Source organism: Canis lupus, chromosome 1 (genome assembly GCF_003254725.2).
Source record: "Canis lupus dingo isolate Sandy chromosome 1, ASM325472v2, whole genome shotgun sequence".
In the NCBI taxonomy this organism is placed as follows: domain Eukaryota; kingdom Metazoa; phylum Chordata; class Mammalia; order Carnivora; family Canidae; genus Canis; species Canis lupus.
Window position 1 is genome coordinate 28,029,103 of NC_064243.1, and position 27,661 is coordinate 28,056,763.

Here is a 27,661-nt window from a genome sequence, read left to right on the forward strand (position 1 = left end):
GTCAGAACAGAGTGTCTGGAAACAAATCCACACATATACTGACAACTGATTTGACAACAAAAATGCACAAGGGCCATTCATCTGAGGCAGGATTGTTTTTTCAACAAATGGTACTGGAACAACCAGATACACAAATGTAAAACAAAACAAAATAAACCCTCTGATCCAAACCTCACACCATATAAAAAAATTAACACAAAACCGATCACAGATTCAAACATAAAACCTGAAATTATAAAACTTTTACAAGAAGACATAGGAGAAAACTCCTGTGACTTTAGGCCAGGTTGCTTAGATACTATAACTAAAGCATGACTCATAAGAAAAAAAACTGGAAAGTTGGAATTCATCAAAATAAAGCTTGCTCTTTGAAAGCCACTGTTAAGAGAATGAAAAGAAAAAACAGAACAAAAGGGAAATATCTGCAAATCACGTATCTGATGAAGAACATATTTAAAATATATAAAGAACATTGTGACGTCACACACCTGACAATGGATGGGTCTGATCTCACAAAGGGGAGAAAAGAAAAAGAAAGAAGGAAAAAGGCTGAAAAATGAATAGAGTAAGAACTTAAACGAAAAATAAAGAGGTTGCAAACAACAGGGTGTTTTAGGGAGAAAAGAAACTACTTCTTTCTTATGGACAGAAAGAGAAACTGAGTGTGTCTGGAATAGAATTACTATAAAGATGGAATCAATACATAGTGGAAGACTGACAGGATACTTAGAATTAACTCTTATGGTTTCACTATATTAACAAGAGATTTAATTCATTCATTCAGTTCACATTTGAGTGTTCCTAAATAAAGGACTTTAATATGACTGACCATCTGAATTAAGTTTTCTTTGATCAAAGAAAGCTGTTAATGAAATAAAACATATTATGTTTTAAAAAAAACCTGAACAAATTCAAGTTAAAAATACATTAATGACAAAGAAATACCAATACTACTTATTAAGGACTGTAACTTATTTACAGAAATTTCATTACAAACTCTAACCTAGGCAGTAGATAATAACATCATAGGGGTATGAGGTACAAAAGGTGAAAGTTTGAGACCTTTAAGAATATGCCTTTGTTAAATTAACCTATTGGAGTTTCTTCATGATGATCTTAAAAAGGAAGTGCAATACTAAAGTGTGTAAAACTTACTTGCACAGAAGTGATTGACATTTCTAAAAAAATAAAGAATAAACAAGACAAATTCAAGTGGAAGTGGTAAGAGGTGGTCCTATATGGCTTATTTATATATTCTGGTCAACCAACTAAATAAGTAGATGTTGCAAACTGAATGGCAAGAATGCAAAGAAACAAAAAAACTGGTCTGTGTCCATTTACTTGGGTACTATGGACTCATTTGGGTAAATTAAAGAAATAAAGAAATGACTTTTTTGTACATACTGGGCTGTAATATTTCCACCTTGGACTCGCCTACAGTTTTCAGGTCATGAGAAATGTATCTTAATTCATCCTTACTTCTAAGAAATTACTACTATAGGGAAAGCCCAAAGGCTGCAGATGAACTTGAGCATTTAGACATATCTGAACTTCTCATGAAAAATTTATTTTGAGAAGCTTCGTAAGTACTCTATGCTCAAAAAGAAAAGTTGAGCTACTTTAACAGCCTTTAGAAGCTGAGATGTTTTGTGAGTTTTTTTTTTTTTAAACCTTAATAAGTAGAGTATGGTGTGGAATGATCTCTGTATCATTTGAAAATAGGTATCCAATGCAGTCAGAGTGACTACAGTCTCTCATTTTGCATTTTAGGTAAAAGCCTGAAATTTTTTTTATAAAACTAATGTTCAAAAACACCAAGAGCAGTGGTGTCATAACATATTAAAGATGGTTATTTTTTGGTTGTTGAAACAGTTTGTCCTCACTGATCCAGAGTACTATATATATATATATATATATAGTCATTAGCATAAAGTCATTGAGTATATATACTACTCCTTAGGGGCAATGACTGCATTATCAACTGTTCTAAAAAAATTCACTTTTTTAGAGAATGAACTGAGAACTCTCCTGGCAGATGTAATAAGAACAAAAACTGGAAAGACCTGGGATGTATGTTTGTATCCTATGAATGGCACAACAGGAAAGCCTGGAAAGAAAAGTAGATTAGGGAACAGAGGAACTGTGTTCTGGAACTGGGTCTGCCACTTAGTACCCACAGTGACTTGAAACAAGTCTCAGCCCTGAAGATCTTGTTTCGCCATAGGTAAGACAGGGATCAGGATACTGGTCTGCAGGGAAATGGTGGGAATCAGATGTGATAATGTGAGCATGCCCCAAAGTGATACGAGGCTATAGATAGTTACATCATCATCAATGGATTTTCTCTCAGAAAGAAAAATTTTTAAGCTTCCAACAAGATGTTATTTTAACAAGAAGCCTGACCATACTAAATATAATTTAAAAAGTAAATACCCCAGTAGTCTGGGAACCTTTGGTCTTGGTCTGTGCACTGATACAGACATGTCCTGTGAAATTTATGCAAGGCCTTTCTCCTTAGTTTTCTTGACTAGAAAACAGACGGGATATAGAATTTCTAAGGAATCTTGTTAGGTCATGATTTTGTGACTCTTTAAAAATCATTTAAAAATCATGTTTGTCTTTCATCTGTAGAATGAAACATTATCTTGTGAGATAATACATGAGTTTATTTGATAATTTCTGTAAGTTAGATTGTCAATGCATCAGAAGTTTTGAACTGATCATGATCTCAGGGTTATGAGTTGAGCCCCGAGTCAGACCTCACACTCAGCAGGCAGTCTGCTTGGGATTCTCTTCCCCTCTTCCTCTGCACCCCCACCCACCTACGTGTGCATATGCAAGAGCCCTTTCTCTCTCAAATAAATGAATAAATCAAATCTTTAAAAAAAAAAAAAAAATAGGGCAGCCTGGGTGGCTCAGTGGCTTAGCGCCACCTTCAGTCCCGGGTGTGGTCCTGGAGACCCGGATGGAGTTCCATGTCAGGCTCCCTGCATGGAATGGAGCCTGCTTCTCCTTCTGCCTGTGTCTGTGCCTCTCTCTCTCTCTCTTTCTCTCTCTCATGAATAAATAAATAAAATTTAAAAAAAAGTAAAATGTTACTCAAAAATAAAAGACAAAACAGGCCCACAAAAACAAAAATTTAGTGTGATATTTTAATTTTATTTACTATTATTTCTTGTAACTTATATATATCTTCAATATCCAACCATTAAAATATTCTCCTTAATCTAGCTTACCTCTTTCAAAATCAGGGATCTAAAATTTAACTTTTGGTTGTAATGTCTTAAAAAGAGAAATGAAGAAATAATCCTTAAAAAAAAAAAAAAAACCAAACCCAACTATTTATCACCACAAATTATTTAGGAGGAGAAGTTGCTTACTGTGTCATGGACTCTGAGCCCAGTCTGAAATCCTGGGACTTGTCCTTAATGACTGGCTGCTGTGAAAGAAGAACAACAATTGGTGAGGCAAGACTTGGAGAAGATAATGCAGGCAATAGTCACAACTTGCTGAATGAGGAGAGAACATGTCTGTCTATCAGAAACATGTATTTACTCTTATGGAAAACCAAATGGTTCTTCACATCATCTGAGCACTTATACCCAAAGTCAGTTTTCAGGTATGTGGCAAAAAAAAGTCAGGTGTGAATCAGTCTAAATTAATCTAGACATACTATGTGGGAGATCGCTTAAGTTCTAAATTTATCTTTCAACACTGCAGCTTTTCTTCCTCATTTTTTCGGTATACTTTATATTTTCACAGTGATGATATCATGCAACTGTTTATATTTTCACCTTGATGATATCATGTAAAATTTTGATCTGAAAACAGTCTTCTACAAAATTTGTTCAGGATATATTTTATTAATGGCACCTTCCTGGGGGAAAACAAATTAATAAGCACTTCCAGTGGTGCCAGATTATACTGAGCATCGTGTTAGATGGTTCATCAGGAATTCAAGCATTAACTCCAGATGAAAGTATACGGTGGGAAAATGGTGTCTGATATGAGATAGTCTTTAATAAATCAGCCCAATGTTGCTATAAAATTGACTACGAATTTTTTTTTTTTTTTTAAGATAGTTACATGTTATGGAAAGATTCCTTTAAAATTCACATAGAAGGACACCTGAGTGGCTCAGTAGTTAAGCGTCTGCCTTCGGCCCAGGGCATATCAGGCTCCCTGCATGGAGCCTGCTTCTCCCTATGCCTTTGCCTGTCTCTGCCTCTCTGTGTATCTCTCATGAATAAATAAAATCTTAAAAAAATAAATAAAATTCACATAGAAAATATACATTGTTCCTATGTTAAAGTTTTGAGTTATATACAAACGAAAGGGATATACCATATCTATTTAATTACTTAAATTAAAAAAAATCTCAAAAAAATCCAAAATGAAAGAAAAGGAGTACAACCTTTTCTTTCAGGGTTAAGTTGTCTGAGCAACTACTGCTTTCCAAGCCTTATCTTTCCCGAAGCTTATTTCGGTTTGTAGATTTCCTCCTTCACAATCAGATTTCTGCAAGATTTGCACTGAATATCTTAAAACAGGTATTACTTATCATCACAAAGATTTCAAGAGGATATTGTTTTCTGGATCATAATTATGTCATATTATTGCTATCTCTATAGCTTTAAATCAAGCATAGGATAAAAACAAGAATAAAAGAACAAGAAGACTGTGGTGAAAGGTGGATGTTGTAGCAAGTGACTCAATTTCACAAAACAACAAAAGAATAAGTAACACCTTGATTTTTCTCTACAGGTGAAGATGATCGGACTCAGTTAAAATGTGGGGAAAAAAATACAAACACACAAAAAATTCAATTTAAGGACTAATTCAGACTACAAACAGTCTATTTGCCCTCAACTTGACAGAGTAAGAAGTAAAGAAAGCCATCAAAATCTAAACTCAGCATCAATTATAACTGAATTTCTTTAGTTTTGCCCTAGACTTATGAAATAAATTCCAAACACAGCAAATTAATTTAATTAATACTAATTTTATTTTTTATATGGTCTAATAAGTATTACTTCTATCTTTTTGCCCATGGCAAGGCCAGTATCTTATCATAAATGTATGTATAATGTGTGAAACTTTGTAAAACTCTGGATTAAAAAAAAAAAACCTTCAACATAACAGCTCTAATAAAAATCGGAACCTACTCCAAAGGTTGAGGGAAAAGAAGACAGATAATAATACATCACTGTTAAGTCAATGTTACTTTTAATTATTTGTGACCCTGACAAATGAGTAACAGTGTATTGCCACATGCAGGTCTTACCAGACCTGCTTTTAATAGACTGTTCATGTAAAATGGGTGCTGTCATGCCCTCAAAAAGTGTCTTAAGTGGGTTTGACACCGTCCCTGCTCTTTCCTACTGTATACTGTGTTACAGTGACTGGCACACCCAAGTCCTTTTTCATGGCTTGTGTTCAAATCCTATGAATCCCAAGTTAACAGGGTATCCACGTTACAAAGTTTTAATACTTATTTGTTAAAGGACACTTATTTAATTCGGACCAATATTCCACTTCTAAACACCTTTACTCACTCATTCCTTGGTCTCAGCAGCAGCACGTCATATGGGTAGTTACCCATGGAGGCAGAAGGAGGGGGAAGAAGGAGGTGTCTCTGTGAGCTGTTTTGTTTCATTTTTTTCTTTTAACATAAAAGCCCCCAAGGCTAGAACACGATCAGCCCGTAAGCACCACCCCCACCATAAACAAGGCCAAGGAGCACCACTACCCTTCTTTCCCTCCTGTCCACGCACACCACTCAGTTTTTGTGACTCTGTTTCCTCTTCACGGATACCCTTGATTTGGAGAGGAGGGGATGAAGAGAGGAAGATGAGCAAATCAAAGGAGATGAATGAAAGGATCAGAATCCAGAGGCTCCTGCTTCCCAAACCCTCACAGCTTCTCCATGATGCTTTTACATTTAGATGCAGTGAGACTTAAACATGAAAGGAATGATTAATGGCATGATTTTAAGTGCCTCCACTGATTTCATGGAGATTTACAAAGAAAACAACTCATAAATAGCTCTGTAAAAGAGAAATGAGCCATGCAAACAACTCACCCAAAATTTTCTGTAAACTTGAAGAATGAATGTAAAATTAGGTAAATGTTCAAGCAATGTCTGTTGTAGCTAGCACACTAGTGAGCTTTAAATAAGGCAAATTTAAGATACAGTAGGACTCTATATTTACATGCTGTTTATAATACCTTCTGATAGTTCTCCGTTGCCCATATAATTAATATCTGTAATTTACTTATACTCACTTTAAGGAATTTAAAAAAAGAGGAAAACCACCACCCACCAGTCTTGGCTCTGTCATTAACTTTCTCTGTTAATGAGCACAGCCACTTAACTTCTCTTGGGATCTGTTTTTCACTTGAAAATGAACAAGACGGCGCTCAGAATAAAAGCATGAACTCTACGGTAGCACTGTTCTTGTATTTTACAGATGAGGAAATGGAGGCCCAGAGTCACCAAGCTTACAGAAGTAGCCTGAAGGGTACAGTTCTGTTTTCTTCAAACTGATTTAAGAACAAACTATTTTTTTTTTTTTCAGAACAGTTTTGTTTGAGAGCCTTATATATAAACACTTAAATGTAGAATTACTCTAAGTGAAGCTAGGTTTGGTGGTCTGGCAAACCCTGTCTTCCCAGCCCAACTCCCCAGAGCCCTAAAGAATAGGATTCTACAAAAAAGAGTTTATAGACAACTGGACTAGACAAGCTCGCCTAGATTTCCTCTGTTGCTAAAACTGTTTCCAGGAGCACAATTTTACAACTTTATATATTCATATGTTTGCTGTTGATTCTTTGGTTTATGATTATTTGTAATTGATTATGTAAATTATGATGCATTTCCTTAAGGACAAAATATTTCCCTACATGAAGACACAGTTTTGAAACAAAACGCGGGGTGCGTGGATGGCTCAGTGGTTGAGCGTCTGCCTTTGACTCGGATTATGATCTCGCAGTCCTGGGATTGAGTCCCACATCGGGCTCCCTGTGGGGAGCCTACTTCTCCCTCTGCCTATGTCTCTGCCTCTTTCTCTGTGTCTTTCATGAATAAATAGATGAAATCTTAAAAAAAAAAGAGGGATTGTGAGATTGGATTTAAAAAAATATTAAACAAAATGCGAAGGTCTTCACCTTGGTTCACGATTTGTAGTTTTCAGTACTAATTAAAACAACAACAACAACAACAACAACAACAACAGATATTTATGAAATGCTACGCTGTAAGTGAGGCACTGTGCTACACATCCTGGGGTATAAGCTGAGTAGACTGTAAGAGTTTATGATATAATGGGGAAAGATGTGGATACAACCAACAAAGCAGAGGGAGACAAACATTATGATAAAGGTAAAAAAGGAAATGTATGGAAATAAAGGAACAGAAGCCCTGAATTGTAACTTGAGGTTTTTGAGAAGGATTCACAGAGGAGGGCAGCCCGGGTGGCTCAGTGGTTTAGTGCCGCCTTCAGCTCAGGGCCTGATCCTGGAGATTCCGGATCAAGTCCCATATTGGGCTCCCTGCTTCTCCCTCTGCCTGTGTCTCTGCCTCTCTCTCTCTCTCTCTGTGTGTGTCTCTCATGAATAAATAAATAAAATCTTATTATTTTTTTAATAAAATCTTTAAAAAAGTATTCACAGAGGATGGAGCATTTAGCAAGATCTTAAGAGATGAATTGCAATTCTGGTAATTGGAGAGGCACAAAAAAACTCTACAGTTCAAGAAAACAGGGTGAGCAAAGGTTTGAAGAATGTCTGCAGGGTAGCCTACTCAGGAGGATGAGAAGATGAAAAGTAGGTCAGAATTCAATTCAATCTTCAAGGTGTGGGATCTAGATAAACATTTACGAGATTTGGACCTTATAGACAATGTTGAGCCAACTATGATTTCTGAGCCAGTAGGTCACATGACTTGATTTCTATTTTGGCAAAGTATCTCATCTCCAGTAGGCTGGGAACAGGTGGATCAAAGGTGGGAGAATGGAAGAGTGAAGACTGCTAAAGGCAGGGACCAGGGGGCCATTTCATGCCAATATACCTCCTGTGATCTCTCCTCTCTGTTCACTTTTTAAAAAAGCTGACATCCCTAATTACCTTCTGCCCTTTGTCCTTTCCATTCTCTATATTCCTCTGTTCCCATGTATTTAACCAGTGTGTTTAGGTTAATGACTTCCAAATCAATACCATGAAACCAGATCTCAAGTTTTCTTTAAAATTATTTGGCAATCGCCAGTTTTTAGCAAATTCTGTATACACATTTTTTTTTTTTTTTTCTGAAAACTCACTTCGTTTCATCAAAACTACCTAGGAAGTCTGAGTTTTCAGCACATCTCTCCTGAGTTCCATAGATGCTCAAAAGATATCTGCAATTGGCTGCCACAAAGACACTGTCAACTTTGTGAGTCTCCAATTGAAGTGTTGCTTATATTCTTAAGTCCCAAGATGTTCACATCAGAAACCTAGATTCTTCTTTTATTTTCACATGGATTTAGTCACCAGGTCCTAGTTTCTCATTGTGTTTGGCTTGAATTATTGCTTCTCCTGGTCTTACTTCCTTTAGTGCTGCTTTTCCCTAGTTTTTTCAGAGCTTCTGACGTCAGCTTGCTTTTGTTTTTTGCCTTTTTTTTTTTTTTTTTTTTTTTAGAGAGAGAGAGAGAGAGAACACGAGCTTGGGGGTGGGGGAGGAGAGGGAAAAAGAGAATCCTAAGTAGGTTCCACACCCAGCACAGAGCCCGATGGGCTTGGTCTCACAACTCAGATCATGACCTGAGCCAAAAGAGTTGGACGCTTATTGACTGAGCCACCCAGGCATCTCTAGAGTGAGCTTTTGAAACAATCAATTTGATCATGCTGTCTTCCACGCTTTAAATCCTCCGGTGGCTCCAGCTTCAGGATAAAATCCAGCTTCTTAACATGCCATATAGGAACCTTCTTAATCCTGTCTACTTGTTCAGGTTCAGCACTTTCTATTTTTAAACTTTGCATCTCAAGCCCAAGCCATGATGAAATACTTGTGGTGGCCCCAATACACCATGCCTTCGTATGGATCTGTTCGGTCTACCAGGAATGCCCTTCCTCCCATGAAACTCAATTTGGAAATCAATTCTTCTGAAAAGCTTTCTTGACCTCACCAAGCTTAGGTCAGGGACCATTTCTATTTGTTCTTCTTGCATTTCATGCAGAAGTCTATCATCCTCTTGTGCTGCAAAACCCCCTGATGTTTGACTATCTGCCAGCTCTTTCAAGAGAAAAATCCCTAAAGGAGGAGGCAGATGATGGGCATATCAGATCAGACATTCCAGAATGATATCTACATAAAAATTTCTAGTAGGCAATTAGAAATACACATTGGGGATTCAGGGAGCCCGAGTTATAGATATAGAATTTGATACATCTGAAATACCAAAGTATTATCTGCAACTATGGGGGTAGAAGAGATAATCTAGAAAAAATATGTTAAAGAAAAATATAAAACAACAACAAAAAAGATGCAGCAGCGTGTATGTTGGAAAAGGCTTGTATGACAGTGGCAGGCTGAGCCAGAGAAGGAGAAAGGGGCAGGAAGGGCAGTGTTACAAAAGGAAAGAGAAGCAGCTGGGAGACAGTGGTGGTAATGACCCACAACTTTGGGGGTATTTCTTTACTTGGTCTATTAACAGCTGGGTTTGGTCCTTTCCTCCACTCTGCACTTTATCCTTTGTTCCTACCCGCACTGTGACCAGAGTCGACTTTCCAATTTTTCTGGTGAGCATTTCTGGCCACTTTAGGGCTTTTGCACACGTGGTTTCTGGTGCCTCAAATGTATCCTCTTCATAAAAACTAACCATCTACCTCTCACCACATGGCCTCATACATACTCACTGTCCTTTCACTGCTCATATGCTTCCTTTCATGACTAATTACAATGACTTTCACTCACTAGACTGTAACTTCTATAAATGGAGGGGCTGTTTCTGTTTAATTTGCTCTTATACCATTCAGACAACACCCCACCAGAGTGCCTGGGAAAACAGCAGGCATTCAACACACAGGTGTGAAATGAATAATGAAGATGTCAAAGGAGTGGAGGAATAAGGATGGGGATCACTGATGGGGTGAGAGCTAGAAGAATGTGGGATGGCAAAATGACCAAAATTACAAGTAGGGGGATGCCTGGGTGGCTCAGCAGTTGGGTGTCTGCCTTTGGCTTTCGGCATGATCCTGGAGTCCCGGGGATGGAGTCCCACATTGGGCTTCCTGCATGAAGCCTGCTTTTCCTTCTGCCTATGTCTCTGCCTCTCTGTGTAACTCTCATGAATAAATAAAGCTTAAAAAAACAAAACAAAATTACAAGTGGAGGGGTCAACTATAGAAACGTGCTTCTTTCATTGAGATTTGAAAGCAGCTGGAGAAGGAAGGTGAAACTAACAGAAATACAGAGAGAGATGAGAAGTAGAGAAAATTCATGTCTAATGACTTCTCTTTCAAGAAGAGACAGTCAGGGGCAACTGGGTAGCTCAAGCAGTTGAGTGTCTGCCTCTGGCTCAGGGCGTGATCCTGGGGTCCTGGGATGGAGTCCTACATTTGGGCTCCCCATGGGGAGCCCGCTTCTCCCTCTGCCTATGTCTCTGCCTTTCTGTGTCTCTCATGGATAAATTAAAAAAAAAATATATATATATATATATTTTTTTTTTTGAAGAAGAGACAAAGTCAACTTGGGAGTAAGAAATTAGGGACTTGACAATATCTTTAAGAGGGTATGGGCACCTGAGTGGCTCAGTCAGTCAAGTGTCTGCCTTCAGCTCAGGTCATGATCCCAGGGTCCTGGATTGAGGCCCACATTGGGCTCCCTGCTCCTCTCTCTCCCTCTGCCCCTTTCTCCTCCCATTTGTGCACATGTGCGCTCTCTTTCATTCTCTCAAAATAAATAAGTAAAATCTTTAAAAAGCGTGCTTAGTCACATGCTCCAAATACTATATGTGTCCAGCATCAAACTGGTAAATAATTTCTGCTTCCATGCATTTATTTCCTGGTGGCCCAAGAGAGACCGGATTCAAGGAGAATGAAAAATGACTGCAGATAACAGGAAGGGCAGGAAGCATCAGAACACCACTTCCACTTCTCTTTCTTTAATTCCTGCAAACTACAGGATCACCTGGATCTTCCATCCCTTCTGGGACTGCACTGTTCCCTAGCGATGGGAGATTAAGGAAGGAAGCTGGAGAGACTGTCAGAGACCTAACCATTTTATGAAGGCCATTCCAGCCCCCTGTGCACTGCTGAATATCCAGTGCATGCAATGCCAGGCTGTGGGCTTTCATGGGGCTCAGGGCTGACGTGCGAGAGTCGTCGTTACCTCAGCACAGCTGCTCCTATTCGTCTACCTGCTCCTTCTGTTGCTCAATAAACATTCTTTGGCCACCTGCTTTGCACTAGATGCTGGCAATTTAATTCTGAACATGACATAGTCCCTGCCTTCAAGGAAGTTTGAGCCCTTTTATTTCCATCCAGTGAAGAAGAAAGAAATAGGAGAAAAAAGTCAGACACATGAGCTATGCTAGAAGTTGCAGGTTATATTTTTTTTCCTTTTAAACCAACTCCTTTTGCCTGAACTTTTCCTTCTTCATCTTTTTTTTTTCTTCATCTTTATTATAAAGACTTAACAGGTTTTCTGAAACAGCTATGAACTTTTAATAAAGTTTCAAAATGCAACTGATCCTCATTATTTGTGCATTGCCTGTTTGCAAATTCGCCTTCTCACACCACAGCTCTCATTTGTAATCCCAGATCGATACCTGCGGTGTTTTTTTACAGCGACTGAACACATGCACATGCGCAGAGTGCTGAAAATCTGAACTGCCTGATGCACACAATCCTAGTTGAGGTTGGAACACTAGAAACTTCTAATGCTTTGGCATGTTTCAAATGTTCTAAATAAATACTGTTGTATATAAGTATCCTTTCTGTGGCCTATTTATTGTTCTGGTTTTCACATTTTTGTGTTTTACTGGTGATTTTGTGGTTTAAAATGATCCCTAAGCAATGTGCTGAAGTATTGCCTAGTGTGACTACATGCAAGAAGGCTGATGTGCCTTAGATTAAATATATGTGTCAACTGAGCTTCGTTTAGGCACAAGTTTGAGTACTGCTGGATAGGAGTTCAATTTTAATGGATCAACAATATATATTAAATAAAGTGTCCTTATACTTTATACTAGCTGATGAAAATGTTGTGACCAGAGGCTCACAGGAACCTAATCCTGTATTTTTCCTAGGAGCACTGGTTCACTAGTCACTAATTCAATGTTCATGGTGAATTCAGAGAACATAACTACTATGAACAATGAGAATCTACTCTGTGTTTTTCAGCATGGCTTCCATGTATTCACCAAATCACTATTTTACTGTTCTTCACTGCTACCTTCTCTGTTCTTCTCAGATCCTGACAGATCTATGAAGTTTTTGGGAGTTCTCTCCCAATCAAATCACAAACATTTATTGAGAATATTCTATATGTAATGTACAAAGGTGAGGAAATTTGGAGGGAATAGAGTTACTGGGAAGTTGATTCCCATTGGTTCACATAGCTGTGCACAATGCTTTAGAAGCTGCTGTAGAGTCAGGTCAACTCAGACTTGATATCCAGCAATCAAGGGATCTAAAGTAGATATGTTATTCATCCAATGAGGCTGGAAGAGCATTCTCTAGCAAAATTCCATAACTCTCATGTCTACGTGAGAGGCTTTCAGAAAATAAAGGGCTATCTCCCAAAGATTAGTACATTTAGGGTAGGATCTGGCACCAGGATAATTCTGAGGCCTAGCAGTTTGAGAAGTATTAATCAGGCACATATCAAATTGGCAATTTATTGGGGTAGGAGAGCAAAAGACTAATTTTTGACTTGGGTGAATGAAGCTGTTTTAGTGAGTACAGCTCAGTAGCCAATAAGCATAGACTGTTGCCATCGCCTCCCTCTCTTGTCTTCTTCCCTTTTTCTGGTTTGAATCTCGAATTCTTACCAGAACTACCCATCAAGGTTTCAATTTCCCTCCTGATAAACAATACTAAACAGACACAGTGAGGCTGTATCTCATAATTTAGAGAGGGCAAATGTATGTACAAATAACTTGGCACTGAGGTAGCAGGTGCTAAGTGTAATAAGACACAAACAATATGCCATGAGATTTGGGGTGGGGGAAGACTTCTCTGACCAAGTGGAGGTTCTGGCCAGTCTGCAGTCTAAATGAATGATTCCTTATTCCTCATCATTTCAACATGTGTACATATGCATGTAAATCCATATTAGTTTAAACAAAATTGTTCAGTGAGGTTGCTTTTTAACTTCGCTCTTTACATCTTTTTAATAGGTTTACATCTACTACGTATACCTGAGCGTAAAGTAAACCACACTTACGTTCTAACATTTATAATGTAAAATTTATTAGATATAATAGACTGAATATACGTGGTATTTGTGATAATTACAAAAGTTGTAACAGAAGATGTGACCCACATTACAAGACTGTTCATATGGGAAAATTCAATTTGAAATGTAATTTAGACTTACATTTGCCAGTGAATTTAAGGATAGGGCAATATCTGGCCTCATGATCTTGGCCTGGGCATGTTTTTCTACAGCTATCTTGGGAATAATACTGCTTTCTAGTCAGTGACTCTGCAAGCTGGTATCACATGAGCAGAGAAGATTTTCTTACAAAGGAGATGTCAACCTCTGGAGGTCTATCAAGCATTCTATATTTTCTCTGTGTAAGACACAGCAGTGTATAACAGAGGCTGCTACTTCAACATATCCACAGTGATGGGGAAGCATAAATAGGAGTAAAAAGAAAGAAGAGGCTCATTAAGCCCAGAAAAGTTCTGCCTATAGAAGAGTGATAAAAGCAAATCTGTTCCAATGTGTTGTATTGTATTCAGGGTTTGTGTGGATAAAAGAGACTTTTAAATTAAAAAAAGGGGGATCCCTGGGTGACTCAGTGGTTTGGCACCTGCCTTTGGCCCAGGGCGCGATCCTGGGGTCCTGGGATCGAGTCCCGCGTCAGGCTCCCGGCACGAAGCCTGCTTCTCCCTCCTCCTGTGTCTCTGCCTCTCTATGTCTATCATGAATAAATAAATCTTTTAAAAAAATTAAAAAAAAGTTCATTCCTTTGTATGTTGACTAAAAGAAAACCGTGTTAAAATCAGAGAGCATTATGGCATTATTGAGACTCCTAAGTGATGACAAGAACATTAGCATACAGTTAATTTCTAAGGCAAAGGAAATAAATGGTACTCAAGAGCTATCTACATGTAAGTGAGAGACATTTTATATATACCCCTGCTGAGTCTCACATGGTCGGGATATATTTCATGTGAAGCTGTTGTTTTTAGGTAGGACAGTCTATAACTCCAACACCACTACTTAACTACTTCCCAGAAATGGAAAGATGAAGGCAAAATTTCAGTAACCTTAAAATAAGAACTGTAATTTGTACATAACAATATTATACATTTTTAAAGTTAAAACAGAGCAGTAGTTCTCAACTGAACAGGGGAAATTTGACAATGTCTGGAAGACATTATTGATGGTCACAACTAGAGGGGATTAGTGCTTCTGGTATCTACTGGATAGAGGCCAGGGATGCTGCCAAACATCCTACAATACACACACAACACATTCCCTCAAACAAAGAATTATCTAGCCCAAAATGCCAGTGTGCCAACGTTAAGAAAGCCTGGAGTGCTTGATGAAACAAGAGAACAGAAGCGTTAGGGTATTAGAGACCTTCAGAAAAAAAAGACATGCTGATAGTAGAGTCAGAAGACAGAGTGACTGATAATAATCAATTCTGCTGCTATCTAAAGGACAATTTACAACTAGGAATGACTGGTGGGAAGTTCTCCCAACAATATCTTACATTATTTTAGATCTGTGATAGATTATTAAAGGGATGTCGCTGATATTTAGGTTAACCTTTGAAAATATCATCATGAAGAACAAACTTATTATTGTTCTGTCATACAACTGTAAAAGTTACAGTAAGAGTAATGGGCCAAGTGGAACATAGGTTTGGCCTAGTACAGTATCACTCATTTTACACTTTTTACATACTCAGATACAGTGGAGGCTCCCAACGGATTCTTTCTAGCCCCCTTATTTTGAAACTGGCAATTTATCTAGGTCCTGGCCCAGGCTAGATAAACTGAGAAGGCAAGTTGTCAGTGTGGTCTCACTGTGCTGAGGGTTAAGAGGGTGCTGGAAACACAGAGGGGAACTGCCCTAAATTGCAAGTAACATAGCTGCTGAGGGGAAGAGACAGAGCAGGGGCTGAGGTACACATGTCAGATACACTAGGAGAAGGAGAGTAAAAGGAGAATGAGTAGTAAAACTGGTCACTGGACCTGTAAGAAGGTCAAGACTGTGTGGTTTCCTTTCAAGGTAAGAGATTCTGGAGGCTTTTAGCGTTTCTTCATGTAGAACATTTAGGAACATTACTGTTGGGAACATAGTCTGTGGGTGTGAGGTGACTCCCACTCGCTTTGCTGTCACATCATCGGGATTTACTTACTTTCTCTGCAGAATATGTTCTCTCAACTAATAGAAAAATTTTAAATGTAAATAATGATTTTTGAAATTAATATTTTTTCTCAAAATATTTGTTATTGAAACAAATTAATGAAGAAAAATACATATCAGTATCAGTCTGCATTGAGACTCTTCATGGGACAAAAATAAGAACCTTTTTAAAATTTACCTTGTAAGTTAAGATTTTGGGTTAGTTCTCTTCAGACAAAGGAAGAAAACTTTAAATATTCCTGAAATCTTTAAAAAAGATTTTATTTGTTTGGGAGAGAGAGTGAGTGAGAGAGAGAGCATGAGTGGGGAGAGGGGCAGAGGGAGAAGCAGATTCTCTGTCGAGCAGAAAGCCCCAAGTGGAGCTCCATCACAGAACCCCAGGATCATGACCTGAGCTGAAGGCTCATGCTTAACCAACTGAACCACCCAGGTGCCCCAAATATTCCCGAATTTTTAAAACAAATCCAAACGTAAGTTAATTTTTATCTGTTTCATAAAACAAATCAGAGATAAATCACAGTGTATTTTCTTTGATAAAAAGAATTACTAAAGTTAAGAAAAGACATAAATCAGTATTATTCTTTAACAATAGGAAGGAGGCAATAAAGTTATGATTGTATTTTCAATGATTTAGTGTACATTTACTAACTTTTGATATTTGGAAAATCTGTTTAAACATACCAAAAAACAAGCACTATGTATTATAAACAGGTTGTTGGATTTAACATAATAAAATTATTTCTGTGGTTAAAAATAATTCTCCATGCACTCTTGATACACTCTCCTTTTACTCTCCTTCTCCTAGTGTATCTGACATGTGTACCTCTTGATACAAGAACCAGTAAATGGAATTTTTTTTTTCTGTATGACATGATTTTTGAAAATAGTGATATACAGCACAATTAATCCAGGCTTCATTTTTAGGAAAAAAAACCCAAGCATTTTCAGAAACTTAAAAAAACTGGGCATTTTAGGAATTAAAACAAAAAGGAAATTGGGCATTTCAGTATCTTGAAACTTAAAAAAGAAATCTATTTTAAGTGTCTGCTAATATATCTAGGATATATTGGTGGAAGAAAAAAATCGGAATATTAAGTATGATCCTAGTTTCACCGAGAAAAAGAACAAACATGAATAAAGACATGTGTGCTCACATTTGCAGAAAACATTTTTAACAGGACATGGAAGAAACTTATTAGAGTGAATAGAAATATTAACCAGAAGGGCTTTATTTTTAATTTATACTATACTATATTGGTTAAATTTTTAAGCCTATGAGCATATATTACTTTTATAGTAAAAAAACCTTAAAATTATTAAAAAATTTTTTAAATAGGAGTTTTATTGGAAACTTTCCTCCCCAAATAAATGGATGACATAGGTTAATGCTTAGGCTAGCAAAAATAAAAAGATGAAGAAAAAATAAGGTCCAAAATACAACACAAATAAACCAAGGCTGTCACAGTCAGCACTATTTTTTTTTCAGAACTTTGTAGTTATTTTCCCCTCTGTGATGGAACCAATATTTTCCTTCTATTAGATGCAAACTGACAGCATATCATGCTAACAATGTTCTGGAGTGAGCCTGAGGAAAACATTCTCCTCCTGCTCCAAGGTCTAGGTAACCAGGGATATGTCTGGGGACTCCCAGATCAACTCCCCATGAGAGACCAGCTCTGTGCCTGCCTCCTGCCCTGGGAGAGCCCGATGCTATTATCACCCACTGACACTGCAGTTAACTTGAGGAAAAGCTGGGAGGTACCTGGGGGCTTGCAGCAATGGGACAGGTTGTGTTCCACTTGGACAGACTTAAAGGATTTAGCAGCTGTCAAGCTTCTAAAAGATATAATTTTACTTCTTATTCTATAGTTTGAATAGAAACTATTTGAATATTCAGTATTCAAATATATTTTAATAGAAAGAAGAAAGAAAACTACTGAGGTTTCCTTAAAAAAGTATAGAGAATATAATTCTAAAAACTTCCACATGGAGGTGGGTACCATGAAGAAGACACAAAACAGGAATATAAAAGCCAGTGTGACACAAAATGTAGCTGGCTGTGCAGGTAACAGCTGTCTGTGCTGCTGATGAGAAGTGGGGGAAAAAAGGGCACTGGCCTGAGAACATGAAGGCACCCCTCTTAATTGGGGTTGAACAACACTCTTACAACTTTTCTGGATCTTAACTTCCTTATCTGTAAAATGAAGGAATTGACTTGAATCACTGTAGATGATCTCTAAGGTTCCTTCCAAGTCACCAATTCTGTAATTCTAAGAATTTAGAACCTTCTCCTCCCCAGTTCTAGGTACTTATGAAAGACTACTTTTCATATTCTTCTTTTTAATATATATGATGATAAATATAAAACTTTACATGAAATTAAACATCTGATAGAATTTGTGGCAGGATCTTGATAAAATCAAACCATATATATTCTGATAAAGGAACTCGACTGAAGAAATAAAACTATGCCAGGTGCTAAGGAAGCCCAATGATACATTTCTCAAGGGCTGGCTATTGGCATCATGACTCAGAGTGTACCCAAGGCATTTTGATTACCTGGGACAACATTGCTGTTTCTTCTTTTTACATAAGCAGAAATCATTCTTGATATTTTCCTGCAGAGGAAAGTCAAACATTATCTAACTATACATCTGGTACAACCCTAGGAGGAAAACCAGGTAGAGGATTCTATTTTAACACATGGATTAGACCAAGCAGATCAAATCATGCTTTTCAACAAAAGAAATCTATGAATCTTAAACTCTAAAGGTCACTTGAGTTCCCTCTCAACTATGAGAACTTTACTTCTCCCTTGCCTACATGGAGTCCTAACCTCTGCAACTTCCTTGATTTACCTATTTTAAGTTTGTTTTTTTTTTACCTAATTTAAGTTTAAAAATGTTTTACATTGCATGTCTGCAAGTTCCTTGACATCTATTTAGAATCAGAGTTTGGCAGCAGCGGGATTAGCCTGAGGCAGACCTCAGGGTATTTGAAGAATTGGTCTGGTGGCATATAAATAATAAAGGTATATTTTAAGTATGGACATCAGTCTGTGAGAGGAAAAAGCAAAGCACAAAAACATTAAAAAAAAAAAAACAGCTAAGACTATGATGCAGTGAGTTCTTCTAAGTGGAGGGGGAGGGGCAGAGACAGTGAGAAGTGGGGATCTGAGAAGCAGGTGAGAGGTCTCTATCCACAGGATCACAGGCACATCAGGAAGAGGAAGGGGCAGAAAGGGCAGTACCAACTTCCCATGCAGCCAGTAAGATATTCCAATTTCCTTTATCTCCTCCAGCTGAGGCAGAACTGGTTCAAGGCCACTGAACACAGAAGTGGGAGTTGAGTAACCCCAATTTTAAAGGTCAGCATGATGTGGAGTCAGGGATACCAGTAAGTTGCTATAAGTAAAGGTTCTGTCTTTCATAGTATCTTGGGCAGTTCATGACACAGGCTATGAATGTTGGCAGCTGTTACAATGACTCTCTGGGTTAATGTTATAAATGCTTTTACTGCATTAAATGTCTTCAGGTTGTACATTTACATTAGTATCTCCCTAAATTCTAAAATCTGGTGCTCAATTCCAAACAATGGATAATGTTACACATGTAGCATTTGCCCAAATTGCATATCAATCCTTTGAAATGTATCCCCTGTTGTCTCCATACTGCCACAGGCAACCATTGCCATATGTCCTTGCTATGTTTGAAACTGGTGCTTCACCTAGAAACACTTTTTTCCCTTAGTTCTTTGTAGCACAGGCTGTTCTCATATAACCCAATCAGGAACCCCAGGAGTCTGGTAACACTGGTTCCCTCTTAGCTTTCTGTTGCTAATTTTAGGTTATTATACTTTCTTTTTTAGAAGTAATCTCTACACCCAATGTGGGACTTGAACTCACAACCCCAGAATCAAGAGTTGCATGCTCTACCAACTGAGTCAGCCAGGTGCCCCACAGGCTATTATACTTTCAAAACATACCTCCTTGGATGTCTTGACACCTGGCTAGACTATCCTCTGTTTGTCTTTGCAGCTGTTACCTTCAGATCTTGTGGTCACTAACATAATGGTTCTCAATGTTGGCTGCATTAAAATAATCTGGAAAGCTTTTGAAATCCACGCATGCTGAGCTCACATTCCAGACCAATTAAATCATTTTGTGGGTATGGGGACAGGCATCAGTATTTATTTTTTTCATTTCTTAGGTGATTTCAATGTGAAGCCAAGGGTGAGACATCTGTTTTAACACAAGAATGAAGGACTTCGGCTCTTGGTTTACCAGTGTCCCCTTCATCCCAACTCTTGCAACCATCCCAGGATTTTAATATCCAAGGGAACAACCTGTGCACCACTCTGGGTCCTAGTTCCTTGGCCAGTTTAATTCTAATGTGTCCTTCAGCTCTTATACACTCTGTGAATTTATCATAAACTCAAGTTGCCTGACATCTGAAATATTAAATAAGCAAAAGAGTCTGGGTTTAAAGGCCACAGTTCCAGCCTGTTAACTTCTTTAGTGTAGAACACTCTGGCTCCAGCTGGGTGTGTGTGGCTTACTGCAACCTTACAGAGAACCTTGCTTTCTAAGTTGGCTAGTCTTCTGATTCCATGTCCTTTCCAAGTTGGCAGATCCTTCATGGAATGTCTGTCACTCCAGTAACTCTCTTAACAACATTATCAAGTCTCTTATCCTCTTGTGCTTTATCACATTCACAAATGCTCCAAATATGTATCTAACTAAATATGCCCTCTCCACTGCTATGGCCAGGATGCTGAGTACTACTGAAGAAAAAAAATCCAACTACACAGAATTAAGCTGCCTACATTTTTATGGTATCCAAACAGCAGCTCTCAGCATTACTCAGGAACCTCTGTGTATGTTCCAAATGAGCTCCTGCTCTTACTACCTTTACAGGTACCCTAATGGCCATTATTCTTCCTGACTCCTTTAACTCTCACTTTTGAAGTGGACCTCTTTTATGCTTTGGAGAACATAATGATAGCCTTATTTTCCAGACTTCCACTCTATCAACTTATCTACTGATGTGGGGGCACTGCTCTAAATTCAACACTGTTGACATTTTTTGGCCAGATAATCCTTTGGTGGGGTGTGAGTTGCCCTGTACATTTTACATGTTTAGATATTTTACCTATGAGATGCCAGTAGCATCCCCCCACATGCATATATTTGCAAAAAAATCGTCAGACATTGCCAAATGTCTCCGGGGAGGCAAAATCACCGTAGGTTGAGAACCACTGCTCTAAGCCAAGACTAATCTATCAACCGGTCTTTCTGATAAAAACCTCTTGCTTTCTCCAAGGTCCATATGTGCTTTCTTTATCTATCTCCAATCTGAAGCTGTCCATTGGTTTTGTCTCCTTAATATATAATTTTACATGTCACTCCAGCATATAAAAAGTCATTCTTGGAAGTGTGTTACCCACTAGGCATTATCGGTCTTTTTTTTCCTCCAAGTGAAGCTCCAGGAATGATGTTCATGAGTCCACTTGCTGAGTGCTGAGTTCTACTCTTCAATCCTTGTCCTACTAGTATCAATCACTGATACTTCCACACAGGTGCCAGGGTTCTCCTGCTCACTAAATGCTTAAACAGCCTAACTGGCTATCTCTGACAATAAGGACTACACCCTCCTTGAGCCTCTCTCCTCCCCTGGTTTCTAGGGTACTTTTTTCTGGTTCTTCCTTCCACTTTGATTGATTGATTATTCTTTCTTAATCTCTCCTCTTCCTCAGATTGTTCCTGAAACACTAGTGTTTTTTTTTCTTAAGATTTTATATATTTATTCATTAGAAACAGAGAGAGAGAGAGAGAGAGAGAGAGAGGCAGAGACACAGGCAGAGGGAGAAGCAGGATCCACACAGGAAGCCTGATGTGGGACTCAATCTCGGGACTCCAGGATCACGCCCTGGGCCGAAGGCAGGTGCTAAACCGCTGAGCTACCCAGGGATCCCCAGACACTAGTGTTCATTTGGGATTCTGTCCCTGGCCTTTCTCTCAGAACTCTACAACGTTTTTTAAATTTTTATTATTATTTTTTTACATTTGTTTTTATTTAAGTTCGATTTGCCAACATATAGTATAACACCCAGTGCTCATTCTATCAAGTGCCCTCCTCAGTACCCATCACCCAGTTACTCCATCTTCCGCACACCTCCTTTTCTGCAACTCTTTGTTTCCCAGGGTACATCCCCTCCCCCCATCACCTTCTTTATAAGCTTCAACTCTTCCGCTATAATATAATGAATATACTGACTCCTCCTCATGTAATTTGAAGCCCTACCTTCTCTCAAATTCCAGTCCTGCATGTCTGACTCCCTAGGGAATATTTGTACCTGGGAGCATTATAGACACCACTAACAAATCAAGATACCTAACACTGAACTCATCACAGCCTACTCCCTACCACTACCTGTCTCTAGATCCCCAAATCTTCCTTATTCTTTTATTATTTCTGTGGGACCTCCATCCATTCAGTTGTATTGATAAGCCAGGGCTTTAGCACAATCCTAAATTCCAACTTCCCTAATCACATCTAATCAATCAGAAAATCCTGTCAGTTATACCTTATACCTTCCCTTTTATTTTTAACATGCAAATCTGTCCCTGTCACTCCCTGGACTACCTCCTCTAGTGGATGCCCTTGTCTGAAGGATTTACAACTAAGCACTTCAGCAGAGCACACCAGGCTCTCCGTGGCTTGGCTCTTGCATTTTTCCTCTCCTTCTCTCCATTAGACCCTAAACTCTCCAAACAGGACTGTACCATATCACACCTTCCTCAAGTTATTTCCTCTGTTAAAATGTTTTTTCTAAGATCATCTACCTAGCGTATACTTTTTCATCCTATAAGCCTCAGCTTAAACATGAACCTCTCTGGAAGCTCTTTCTGGACTCCTCAGGGGCACATTTATAGGGTTTTTTCCTGTGTGCTCCCAATGCATTGTGCACACATCTTCGTTAGAGTTCCTGCCACAGTCCATGGGAATTGACATAGTCTGTGGGTGTCTCACCCACCAGCCTTCAAGCTCCTGATGGGCAAGTGTTTTGCCTACTCAATCTTGTTTCAATGAGGACTAACAGAATGCCCAGGATGGAAAGAAGCACTCAATAAATACAGGCTAAATGACTGAACAACATAAGAGGTTCAACTGTCAAAAACTCTACAGGGGAGAAAAAACTGTATCATGACATGGTATTTGTACAAAAAAAAAATGTCAGTCTAAGAGGTCAAGAAGTGAAGTTATTCAATCTAAGGCAAGAGCTAATGTTAAATAAAATAAGTTTAATAAGTAATTTATATGATGGTATAGTGCTTATTAAGTTCTTCTACCAAAGTACTACTATCATCAAAAGAATACTGACCCATATCCCTGGGGGATCTGATGGCACAGGCTAAAAAACATGACATTTCTCTGGCTAATATGTCCATATTCATTTTAACTTGAAAACACTTTGAATTACTAACAAGTAAGAGGAATGCTCCAGGAAAAGAGAACATGTTTATTCTGTGGGCTCCAACGACCTTTAGTATTAATGCATGACAGTGTCAGCATCATAGTTATAGCAATAAATGTACAGTGGAAATAGCATCTCACTTAAAGTCACAAGTTCCATCACCTGGGCTGTGACTTGGGGTCTACTTTAATCTCTCTGAGCCTCCCTGGTTTCCTTATCTGGAAAATGGCTATAATAATATTTTAATAAAAATTATAAAAATAATATTTGCCTTATATATTTCATAATGTTGGTGCCAATATAAAAAGAAATAATGCAAGCAATGAAGTATATAAGCATGAAGAATGAAGTAATATTTTATCTAGAGAGAGTGAAAATTAAAGTTCATATGCAATCCATATTGAAAACACCTACCTTTTGAAGAGCTGAAGGTTTTTCCGTTTTGGTTTTTCCCTTTGGGGTTAAAGGAGGGGATCGCTCCTTTATCTCTGGAGGCAATTCTTGATATAACGCTGGAATTGAACAAGGAATTCATGTAATCAAACTGAGGAGCACTGACCCATAGGGTAAATAAATAATGATGGAGGGGGGCAGATATGAAACTAAGGATCTTGATATGCACTTCTCTGGTGTAACAATAAGCTACCTGGCACTTAGTATTTTTTTTTTTTTTTTTTTTAAAGACTGAGAAAGCTTTATAGTTCGTGGAAAGTTAGGGTTAGAAAGGATTTTACTTTATTTTTTTATTTTTTTTTTTAATTTATTTATGATAGTCACAGAGAGAGAGAGAGAGGCAGAGACATAGGCAGAGGGAGAAGCAGGCTCCATGCACCGGGAGCCTGACGTGGGATTCGATCCCAGGTCTCCAGGATCGTGCCCCGGGCCAAAGGCAGGCGCCAAACCGCTGCGCCACCCAGGGATCCCCCTGGCACTTAGTATTAAAACGATTTATAGTTACACACATTAGTTATCAAAAGAACATAATTTATGATTGGAAATTTTTCATTAGTAGGATTTCAGAATCCTGGTCAGAGACAGATATGTTCACAAGTAAGTGTAACATACATGATGGGACACCTGGGTGGCTCAGCAGTTGAGTGTTTGCCTTTGGCTCAGGCTGTGATCCCAGAGTCTGGGATCGAGTCCCACATCGGCTCCCCACAGGGAGCCTGCTTCTCCCTCTGCCTGTGTCTCTGCCTCTCCTCTGTGTCTCTCATGAATAAATAAAATCTTAAAAAAAAGTGTAACATACATGAGAATGTGACATTATTCAAAAGAGAGATAATAAGGACAGATTCTGATATAGATAGCAAATGCTCAATCCATGAAGTGGAAGGTGTGTCAGTCTCTGAAGAACAGGTAGGATTTTGCCAGGCAAAGGCGTGGTCAAAGAATAATCTGGGAAGATGGTACAAAATAAATGAGCATGGGGCTAGAGCTATACATAACCTTGAATCTGTTTACAGGGTCGAATTTGAGACTATAATTTATATAATCTCTTTACACACAATGTGGACTCTAAAATGTGGAAATCTTCAAGGACTGAAAAAGAAAATGTGTTTCTGTTTCAGTTAAATAACAACTCTGGGCAACTCTGAACTTAGAGAAATTGGTAAACTATGCCTGATTGAAATTCTACAATTGTTAGGTATATTAATTGGCTTTGTGTATGCGTTGATTATATTGCTGGGTTTATCTCTTATTGGAAAGGATGTTAGATGTCATTAAGTGAACCTGTTCATTTTTTTCTTCCTGGTGGCTTAAGATACAAAAGGAATAAATTCTTTATAATGATGGAGAACTTCTATTGTGTCATTGTTCACTTAGAGGACATGCCTTTCAACTGAATGGTTGGTAGAGATTCTGTTCCCATCTATACACTCCCTTTGAGCATTTGTTTTGCATATCTGGCTTTGGATAAAGATAAAGGACAATTTCTCCCACTATTTTTAAAGGGGAATATGCTGCTGATGGTCTTTTTTCCCCTCCTAATGTTAAAACTGAGGTGAGGTTTTGTTAAATTCAGGTTATAAAGGAGGATAAAAGGGAAAAGAAGATAACCCCTGATGAAGTGAGAATTCAATCATTATATTCTCAGGTTTTCTGAGAATTGTTTGTTCTGGCCTTTAAAAGTCTTTCTCAAGAAGCAGTGACTGATGCCAAAATAAAGTATCAATTCTTCTGAGATACAATAAGGAATTCTGGCAGTTGGAAGATGGTCACTACTTGAAACACAGAATTTCTGCATGAGGCCACCAAGTATCATTGTGATATACTTTAGATGTTGCACTTTGGTTATCATGGAACAAAAGACAAATTTAATGGATTTTTAACCCTCTGTGGATCAAATATCTATAGCCTCTTAAGGTTCATAAGCCTAAGAGGTTGTTTCTGCAAACTAACTAGATTCTAAAGTTAAAACTCTAATACCATTCTGCCTGGGAATAAATACATCATCTTTTTATACTGTCTAGTAAAAAAAAAAAAAAAAGTTTAAATGTTTCCACTTGTGTCTAGAAGAAACAATGGATTGTAACATCTAATTAAAATTACAGACATACTCCAGAGCCACCATGACTGTGCAGCCAGCTTTCTTGATTTGGAACTGGAAGCTACTCCTGCTGAACTAGACCTACAGAGGCAGTGGGAAAACCATCAATGGGAAGGGGAGGGAAGAAATTGGGATATTTGAGGCAATCTGGAAGTTACAAGTACTTAGCTTATGAAAAATGAATGGGAATTAACTTGTCCTAAAATTTCTTTCTTCTACACTGCCTTAATTTTTCTCCATTATGTATCCTCTTTTGAACATTAAAAATAGTTTGAGAGCTATCAATTATTTACTACTCAGAGATGAAGATTTATAACAGTGGCATGGAGGAAACGAAGAATTTTGTTATGAGGGAGAGAAGTGGGTAATTTTTGACACACTAAGCACTTTTGAGGGGAGGAGTTTGCCGAAAGCAGCAGATAAGCTGAGGGAAAGAGCTGTAGAGACAGAAGCCCTGGAGAGTGTGAGGCAGGGGAGGGGGCAGCACTCGGCAGATGGGGTAGAGAGTGAAGAGAGAACTCATTTCGTCTGTGCCTAGCCCAGCACCCAAGACTCATGGAAGAAATTGTTCTTCCTGTTTTCCTTCATCTTTTTTGCTCTCAAAATTCAGAACTTAGGTTAGGAATCAATAGGACTTTTGCTTAACCAGTTTGGGTTAAATGGGGCTCCACAGACAAGCCTGAAAGTCACCTGTTATTTATAATAATTTCTTCTTTGAAGAAACAAAAGACTTCACAATAATGATTCAAAATGGAGTGTCCTCAAGGCAGCCTATACTACATTTTAAACCAGAACTACACAATTTTAGTCTTTCTGGAAGGAAGCTCAGAGATGACAGAGTTCAACTTCCTCATTTTATGGGAGGAAACTGAGGCATATCAGTATTAATGGCGAATTTTCCGGATTCCTGAGCACTGGGCTTTCATACCACACTACCAGGGCAGCTGTTGATAGGAAGCATTCTTCTAAAGAGGCATTGCTATACTTGTCCCCTTTCTTGAGTCTTTTAAGTTCTTTTATCTCCAGGCTTTCCTTGCACCTCTCCAGGCCTGGTAGTAAATCTACAGCTCTCACTAACTCCTATTTAGAATTTCTTCTCCAGCTCATTCCCTAGGCCTTTCACAAACGGGGAGTTAATTTGCCTGAGAATGAAGCAATCTATTGCAGGTTTGTTTTGGCAGGTTCCAGCTGGAACTGAGGTATACAAAGTAAAAGAATGGGACTTGGGGAACTAGAGGTTCTGAGGTGCCTGTCAACTGAGGAGTCACTGTGGCAAGAGAAGAACTGACATAACTGTGTGTGAAATAGATGGTGGGCAAAAAGGGGCTGAAGAAGAATGTTGGTAGCTAGACAGGAAGGTCCCCCAGGATAAGTCTGTGAAAGCAAGTAAGTATTCCAATCTCAGAATGGAGCAGCTTTCGGTGCATCGCATCAGTGCCCCCTTTTATTTATTTATTTTTGCATCATGACAACGAAAAGCAATACCCAATAGTAAACATAAAGGAAAAGTTACAAGAGAGTAAATTAAAGGGTAGTAAATGATAAAATCTTGGACTATCAGTTATACCATATTAGTAAACCAGGAAGGGAGCATAAAACTTACTTTCACTAGCCACATGATTAGCTGGAAAATAACCTTCCTGTCCCTTTCCTATGCTGCCATACCACCAGTCTTCATTATCTTTGAAAAACACTCGGATAATGTCTCCGCGATGGATGGTTAGTTCATCTGATCGATTCGCTGTGTAGTCATAAAGAGCCACTACCTACAAGAGAGATAAGACCACCACAGCTTTATCACAACTGTACCACAGAGAAAACCCCCAACATTCACTTCCTCTTGCAGAAGAGCAGCTGAAACCAAAGCAGTACTTTGGTAAGTCTGAGGCTGTCTCAAGGTTTGCTAATGGGATCAGGGGTGGTGGGAACACAGCAGGAGAAGCAAGATAAAAGACTGTGGGATTGAGAAATGGTTAAGAGCATTCAATACACTAAGATTAGCTTCAAAATAGCAGATGTTAATTTTTTTTTTTTTTACAAGTGAATTACTT

At 38.4% G+C, this 27,661-nt stretch overlaps 1 protein-coding gene across 1 annotated transcript in view; it reads right to left on the minus strand.

The window, feature by feature from the left end:
• Positions 1-27,661, minus strand: part of AHI1 (Abelson helper integration site 1) — a 200,017-nt gene that overhangs the window by 19,223 nt on the left and 153,133 nt on the right. The window contains 3 exon segments of the mRNA XM_025422343.3: positions 3,381-3,439; positions 23,474-23,571; positions 27,214-27,376. Coding sequence (XP_025278128.3) covers positions 3,381-3,439; positions 23,474-23,571; positions 27,214-27,376 — 320 coding nt within the window.